Below are 8,700 nucleotides of genomic sequence, written 5' to 3'. Positions count from 1 at the left end.
GTTTCATAATATCTTTACTTAATTGTTTCTTACAACGTCAAAGCATCCACCAACAAATCACATAGTTTTCTCGAATGATATAAGCCCTATTATGACACTTGAATACGTTGTTGATCCTTACGAACAAAAAAGTTTTTATGCCACATGTCAATAATTTCATAGGCCTACGACACAAGATTTATTTGTTACTTTTGAATAGTGGCTGCTGGTCATACCACATTCTTGTTTTTTGTTTAATTCCGTCAAAAACGTTATAGCCTCACTGCCATGGCCTGGCCATTAGCCTTTTCCTTCGGAGAGAGGATTTAACGTATTATGGCTACTTCCTAATGATCATCCACCGCTTCCAGAGAAGATATACAACAAATAATGATTAAAATTCAATCAAATTTGAACATAATCATCGTGATTGTTTGGATCGTAACGAATACTGGTGATTACAATAACCTCTCATCATGCGATAGAAAGAACAACGATATCGTGTGGCGGATCCAGGGGACCGGGCGCGCGTCCCCTTTAATTCTTGTTAAAACAAAAGAAATACAACGGAAAACGGGGGGGGGGGGGGGGGCGTGCGTCCCCTTTAATTTTGAAAAGGCGCCCCTCCTTAACGGAATTCTTGGATCCGCCCCTGTGTGGTAGCTATCCTCTCTTTCGATTCTTCAAAATACCTATCAAATTCCACTGTTGTCTTAAAGGTGGCGTCATCTTGTACATACTGTCCTGAAATACACAAGATGGCGTTACAGGAATATAGAATTTTCAATTTCACATAAAGTTGTCCCCGAACATGGTTAAAAACCAATCAACAGCCGAAGCAAGCACGATGGCTAACCACATACAGAAAGTTACATGATGGCACTCAAATCTCACAAGAAAGGCTACACGAAGATGTGAATCCTTATTAAGAAGTTTACCCGATGTGAACGATCACAGGACTGAAACGCGATGGTGCATGAAGATTTTGCCACCTCTGACGAAGTTGCTGTTGGAGCCTCAGAATGGCGGTCGTACAATGACCCTACCGAATGACCCGATGTTAATACGATCATCAGCCAGATAAAGATTTTTATGAACATTATTTCCCTTCGTCATTTGTCCATGTTTGCTCAATATTTCCGGACAGTGGACAGTGCATTATGATGACCTTCGGCAACCAGAAAGCATTCGGATGGGGAGAAATTTGAAAAATGCTATAGCACGTTTAATTTGGTCGTATAACACATTTTCTCTATATAAGAAGTTCAAATATCTCCAGAATAGCCTTCGCATTGGATTCAACACGAACCATGCTCCATTGGTCGTTTCATGCAGACTTCTCAAGGGCTATCATGCTGACAAAATGCTGTTGTGTAAAGTCAGCCCTGTACCTCATACAACAATTCGATATCTGAAAGTGCTACCTATATCTATGATGAAATCCATTATGATGATTGAAAAATAATCGAATTTTTATTCTTTGTTTGTCATTATTGTCACGTGTCTTGATCTTCTAATGCATGCTTTCTATGAAATATTCCGTATTTTCTATAGGTCCAATCTGACGAAAAGAAGATATCGCACAAATCAGAAGCGAAATTCAATGACACGAAAAACTTTCTTTTATATGATAATAAATTGGGAATTTATGTAACTTCTTGTGGTCACTATAAGGTAAGGAAATACTTCTGAGATAAAGAATTGACATCATCGAGTAAATTTGCCAGGTGATCATTGATGTAGAAACCCCATTGCATTATTTCATTCTTTTTGAGCGCACATGAGCTCAGTTGCAAAAATCTTTTTGTACAGTTTGTTGACGACATAATATCGAAAAAGATAGAAGTGAAGATAGTGGAATCAACAGAGGAGTATATGGTTATTACTTCTAAATCAATTGCCAGGATGCTATGATAATGTACTGGGCAGAGATAATAATCTCATTACAGTACCGTCAAAATTTCATCACATCACACACGTAAACTTACTCAAAAATATGCATTTCACACAACGGATGAAAAGTTTTGACTGAAGTATAGCAGCCAGGATAAATCACCACTAAGGCATTATACTGTATACATTATTATCTGTCCTCTAATGCAGCATAAAGAATGTAATTTTGAGTAACAAATGAAAACACAGGGACGGACTTCAACTTGGATTGATATCAAATGAATTAAAATATGTTGATTGTGTACGCAAATTCGTGGATTCATGAATAAAATCGGCGTAATAAGACAAGTATGAAATTCATATACTTTTTGTAAAGCCACAGTAATTGAAATAATAAATCGTCTTGAATACGAGAGCAAGTTTTGCCCTACAGCAAGGCAATGTTAACACATAGAAAACATCTATACAAACATGTACCACAATATACGATCAGGGGCAACCTTTAAAAAAAATATCTAACAAACTGGAGGATTTTTATTTGGTCCCCCGGGATACCATTTATGTCATAAATGCGTAATTGTTATTTTCATTGATGATTAAATTCGATAAGACACGTTGTGGATCACAAGAAAAGTTGTGCAATAAAGCTCAAGTTACTTTCAAGAGAAATTATTGCTGTGTATTGATATATTTTCTAGTTTAGAATTGAGGTAGCCGACTTGCTTTGATATTGGTATTGCTTTTTATTCTCCAGCTGCTGATGAGGCATTCCTCGCTTTGTACATACGCTTTCCCCCAGCGCCAATATAGGCATCAGTATACACATTGTAATAAGGTGCAGCTGGGAGGTTATACAATATCAATTCTTCATTTTCATTTTTTTTTCCACTATGACTGGACAAAGCCAGCTTGCATCATCATGACAGTTCGTGGAGACAAAAAAAAAAGTTTCTAAAACATGTATGCAGAATATCAACAAGAATGGACAGTTTGTGTCATTTTGCCAATGCCATATAGCCATATGCCATATGTACACATAACAAACTACATTAAATCCCGTTTTGTTACCAGAGCGCCGTCACCAACGCACTTGATGTTACACAAAATTCGTGGCACTGTAATGGCAGTAGACAAAAAAAAAAAAAAAAAAAAAACACACACACATGTACATGTAATTATCTCTTATCGCCTTGGTGCATCTACTTCACAGCTTTTCCCATATAAACAGGCAGATCATTCGTGCGCATGACACTACACAGCACTCGTACAAATGTAATGCACGTCTGACAAAGCGATATAATAATCCCTGCCCGTGCACTGGCGATGCTTGCAGCGTGACTTTCAGAATTTGAGCAGTCCAGGCAAATTCTCATCAAACCTTTCTAGTTTTACTAGAACGGTGAACGGTAAGAGTCTTATCAATCGAGGAAAATCATATCCAGATGACTTCTTTCTCATCTGCCTTGTTGTTCACAGGGCTCGAATCCTGTGAGGCTGCCGTTTCCGGATTTGATGAAGACTCAACATTTTCAGACGTTTCGGCTTGATCACTGGCATCATTTTTCTCTTCTTTTGCAGCTTTCTCGTCATTAATGATCTCGACTACCTGTTGGCAGTCGTCTTCATCAACAGCGTTCACATCAAACGACTTCAAGTCGCCAATGCTGATGGTTCTCAGTCTGCGATTGACTTCTGTCTTCAATTTCTGGGCGTCAGTATCACTGTCATCATCATCATCGTCAGAATTCTCGTCGATGAAAATGTCTGCATCGTCGTCGTCATCATCCTCATCATCGTCTTCATCATATCCATAGCTGTGTAGTTTCCCACGGGGCGACGCCCTGGCGATATCCGCACCATCCGTGTCCGAGATGGACGAAGCGCCCTCAACGGAGACTCTGCTGTGTCTTGGAGGTAAGGCGCCATCGATTTCGTTTACAGATGGCAGGCTGGTCCCCGATACGGAACGACCAGCGTTTTTCAGCGCATAGACTGGCGGAGATCTGGCGGCTGTTGGCGAAGAGACACTCGATACGTCGGAGATGGCGCTATCCTGGTCGGTGCTCGAGATATCACTGAACTTGTCAGCTGCAAGATTAAAAACATTCATTGAAAATATTGATTTTTTTTTTCCCCGTCAGTATGGGTGCTAAAACTATCAACTATGCAAATCAAAGAACAAACCGTGTTTATTTTTGCTGCAAACCAACCTACAGCTTGAAGAAGTATACATTGCGTTGTCGTAATTATCATCTTGGAATGATGTACCACCTTGAAGTGAAAATTTGGGACAATCATAATTTCTTTTTTTTACGTGATAATATTGATGTTTAGTATTCATTTCATCCTATTTCTAATTTCAACATTACTCGGGGAAAGCATCTATATCCTCTGCATGAAAAGACATTTTCAAACAAGGGTTTATGGATTTCATTTGGTGATTGATTAGGTGATTATACTGCACAGTGGTTGGTCAGATTATTCTTTGTCTTAATTGCATTTCGCCAAGATGGAAGGATTGTATCTTTATGTTGTGATTTCATCATACCCAGATTGATAGACAAGTTGAATTGCTCCCCCTCAGGCTCACTGTCCGTAGTGCTATCGGCGCCCACTCCGCTCTGTCGGCTCTCCGCCAGGATGACTGCAACCTGCCGAGAGTGGTGGATGTCTTCCGAGATGCGTTCCAGGCTCTTGAGAGCGCTGCGATACTTTTCCTTGCTGTCGTGGAGGGCGGTCTGCAGAGCTTCGATGCGGATTTTCAGGTCGTTGAGGTCGTAGAAGAAGGACTTCTTCAAGTCGTAGTATTCGCTGTCCATGCCAAGAGGAGTTAAGAGAACAAGACAGAGACTTTGATTAACTTACTGAGGAAAATGCGTTTTCCCCTATTTCAGGACCAACCACGTCATGTTTTAACCATTGCGCAAATCATGTTGCAGTCAAAAGCATGCAGTTTTCACATCTCCACGATTGACTTGAAGGCAGTGGCGTATCTGGGGGGGGGGGGGCAAGGGGGGCTCGTGCCCCGGGCGCCACTCCTTGGGGGCGCAAAAAACGAAAAAAAAAGAAAGGAGAAGAAAAAAGAGGAAAAAAAACGAAGAAGAAGAAAAAAAAAAAGAAAAAAGAAAAGAAGAAGAAGAAGAAAATGAAAAGAAAAACAAACTCGCCCGGAAAGAGGGGGGGGGGGGGGGAAGGGAGAATGGTGGGGGGGGGGGGGGCAGAAAACCAAATCAAACAAGATAAAAACAAGACATGATGATGACACGGACAAAATGACAATGTTTATTGTGTTCACACAAGAATTTCATGTTCTGTCAGCTGAAATACAAAAATTTTCGGCTCGCTCACTGCGCTCGCTCGCCAAAATTTATATAAAAAAAGAAGGTAAGAACAAAACATGATGATGACGCGGATAAAATGACAATATCTATTGTGTTCACACATGTCATTTTATATTTAGCAGGCAAAATGTTTCACGGAGCAGCGACTGCAATTTCTTTCGTTCTGAAGCGATCGCCAATTGGATCAAAACAAAGGCGCCAACGGTTTCGAACATAGGGGGAGGGGGGCGCAAAAAAAATCAAGCAGGATAAGAACAAAACGTAATGATAACGCAGAAATATACAAATTTCGGCTCACTCGCTCGTACAATTTAGAGTATTTTTTTCAAGTCCACAGTTTGTTGGTATAAATCGTTATCTATAAGGCCGTCACTCTATCTTGAGTAGAATTGTAAGATTTAATAAGCAAAAAATGACAACAATTCCATGTTTTGTAAGCTAAAACACAAAATTTTTCGGCTCGCTCGCTGCGCTCGCCCGCCAAAATTTATCAAAGAAAGAAGGTAAGAACAAAACGTGATAACACATGTCATTGTATATTTAGCAGGAAAAATGTTGTAAGGAGCAGCGGCTGCAATTTCATTCATTCTGAAGCGATCGCCGATTGGATCAAAAGGACGCCAACGGTTATGAACATGGGGGGGTTGAGGCAAAAAAAAACAAATAAAAAAAGATAAGAAAAAAAAATGTAATGATGACGCGGAAATACACAAATTTTGGCTCACTCGCTCGTACTAATTTAGAGTATTAGTCCTCAGTTTGTTGGTATAAATCGTCTTCTGTAAGGTCGTCACTATATCTTGAGCAGAATTGTAAGATTTAATAAGCAAAAAATGACAACAATTCCATGTTTTGCAAGCTGAAATACAAAAAATGTTCGGCTCACTCGCTGCGCTCGCTCGCCAAATTTATCAAAAAGAGAAAAAGAGAGATAAGAACAAAACGTGATGATGACGTGGAAATATACAAATTTCGGTGCACTCGCGCGTACTAATTTGGAGTATTTTTTAAACCCTCAGTTTGTTGGTATAAATCGTTATCTGTAAGGCCGTCAGTATATCTTGATTAGAATTCTAAGATTTGATAAGCAAAAAATGACAAGAATTCCATGTCTTGTAAGCTGAAATACAAAAATTTTCCGCTCGCTCGCTGCGCTCGCTCGCCAAAATTTATCAAAATTCATTACATTCAAATCACCCTCAAAAGACCCCTTTTAAGTGCTTGAAAAAGCATATGGACTTTGTCTGAAGTCCCTACCGGGATGGGGTTGGGGTCGAACACTTTTTCAGAAATTAGGGGCGCAATTTTCGCGCTTGCCCCGGGCGCCGTTTTCCCTAGATACGCCACTGCTTGGAGGTCATGGTCTTTGCTTTCCTTTGACGGTGTCATAGGAGAAATGTATTTGGTTTTTTGTTTCTATTTTATTAGAATATATACCAGTGAATAGAGTAGGAACAGTTGCCATTGCTGGTGTAGTATAAGTGCGTTGAAATGTGATGAAGCGCGATTTGTGTTGTAACAAAATAACGAGTGTGTTTTCTATAACCCACTGCAGAAAGCTGTGTGGGGAATGCGATGAGACAAAAGCGATGCGACAAAAGGGTGGAATTTCCACAGGTGCCAGATTCCGCGGGCGAGCCGTCCAGGGTTTCTATGTAGTACATTGTGTAGTTTTGTACATGATAGGGTAAGAATATTTTAAGTGTGTGACAGACTGAGCAGGGATGTGGTCGAAGGAGGAGTCGTAGCAGAACCAACGGCGTAGCCAGGATTTCATCTTAGGGGGGGCGGTTAGTCTGCGAGGGAGCGAAGCGACCGAGCCCGAGCGAGCGGAGCGAGCGAGGGGGGGGGGGGGGTGTGGGAGGGGGGTGTCCCCCCTCCCACGGTAAGAACTTTTTGCATTTTGATGTTGTAAATGGTGCAATTTGATGCATGCTTTTGCGCGTTTTATCGACGTGAAACACTCCCACTTGTTTATGGTAGCAGTTTATTTTGATGTAGATTATTATTGACCAATTTGCCTATAAAATGGTATAATTTAGATACACTTCTTGTATTAATTCTTTTCACTGAATATCATGAACGCGACTGAACCCGAGCGAGCGGAACGAGCGAGGGGGTAGGGGAGGGTGTGGGAGGGGGGTGTCCCCCCTCCCACGGTAAGAACTTTTTGCATTTTGATGTTGCAAATGGTGCAATTTGATGCATGTTTTTACGCGTTTTATCGACGTGAAACAGTCCCATTTGTTTAAGGTATATAGCAGTATATTCTAGTGTAGATTATTATTGAAGAATTTGCCTATAAAATGGTGCAATTTAAACACACTTCTTGTATTAATTCTTTTCATTGAATATCATGAAGGCAACTGAACACTAGCGAGCGGAGCGAGCGAGGGGGAGGGGAGGGTGTGGGAGGGGGTGTCCCCCTCCCACGGTAAGAACTTTTTGCATTTTGATGTTGTAAATGGTGCAATTTGATGCATGCTTTTGCGCGTTTTATCGACGTGAAACAGTCCCACTTGTTTAAGGTAGCAGTATATTTTAGTGTAGATTATTATGGAACAATTTGCCTTTAAAATGGTGTAATTTAAACACACTTCTTGTATTAATTCTTTTCATTGAATATCATGAAGGCAACTGAACACTAGCGAGCGGAGCGAGCGAGGGGGGAGGGGAGGGTGTGGGAGGGGGTGTCCCCCTCCCACGGTAAGAACTTTTTGCATTTTGATGTTGTAAATGATGCAATTTGATGCATGCTTTTGCGCGTTTTATCGACGTGAAACAGTCCCACTTGTTTAAGGTAGCAGTATATTTTAGTGTAGATTATTATGGAACAATTTGCCTTTAAAATGGTGTAATCTAAATGCACTTCTTGTATTAATTCTTTTCACTGAATATCATGAACGCGACTGAACCCGAGCGAGCGGAGCGAGCGAGGGGGTAGGGGAGGGTGTGGGAGGGGGGATGTCCCCCCTCCCACGGGAAGAACTTTTTGCATTTTGATGTTGCAAATGGTGCAATTTGATGCATGTTTTTACGCGTTTTATCGACGTGAAACAGTCCCACTTGTTTAAGGTACATAGCAGTATATTTTAGTGTAGATTATTATGGAAGAATTTGCCTATAAAATGGTGTAATTTAAACACACTTTTTGTATTAATTCTTTTCACTGAATATCATGAACGCGACTGAACCTGGGCGAGCGGAGCGAGCGAGGGGGGAGGGGGGGGGGGGTGTGGGAGGGGGGTGTCCCCCCTCCCACAGTAAGAACTTGCATTTTGATATTGCAAATGGTGCATTTTGATGCATGTTTTTGCGCGTTTTATCGACGTGAAACAGTCCCACTTGTTTAAGGTAGCAGTACATTTTAGTGTAGATTATTATGGAACAATTTGCCTTTAAAATGGTGTAATCTAAATGCACTTTTTGTATTAATTCTTTTCACTGAATATCATGAACGCGACTGAACCCGAGCAAGTGGAGCGAG

General features: G+C 40.9%; 1 protein-coding gene across 1 annotated transcript in view; it reads right to left on the bottom strand.

Annotated features, from left to right (window-relative positions):
- Positions 1 to 3,304: 3,304 nt before the first annotated feature.
- LOC139725603 (SH3 domain-binding protein 5-like) overlaps positions 3,305 to 8,700 on the bottom strand; it is a 29,338-nt gene continuing 23,942 nt past the window's right edge. Inside the window, exons 6-7 of the mRNA XM_071636694.1 lie at positions 4,421 to 4,683; positions 3,305 to 3,960 (exon numbers count right to left, since the gene is read on the bottom strand). Of these exons, the coding sequence (XP_071492795.1) occupies positions 3,305 to 3,960; positions 4,421 to 4,683 (919 nt within the window). The remainder of the gene's footprint in view (positions 3,961 to 4,420; positions 4,684 to 8,700) is intronic.

This window comes from Diadema antillarum, unplaced genomic scaffold, assembly GCF_040938485.1.
Source record: "Diadema antillarum isolate AM-2024a unplaced genomic scaffold, OU_Dant_1.0 seq00000051_RagTag, whole genome shotgun sequence".
In the NCBI taxonomy this organism is placed as follows: domain Eukaryota; kingdom Metazoa; phylum Echinodermata; class Echinoidea; order Diadematoida; family Diadematidae; genus Diadema; species Diadema antillarum.
Note: the sequence above shows the minus strand (reverse complement) of the source record. Positions and strands in the feature narration are given on the sequence as shown.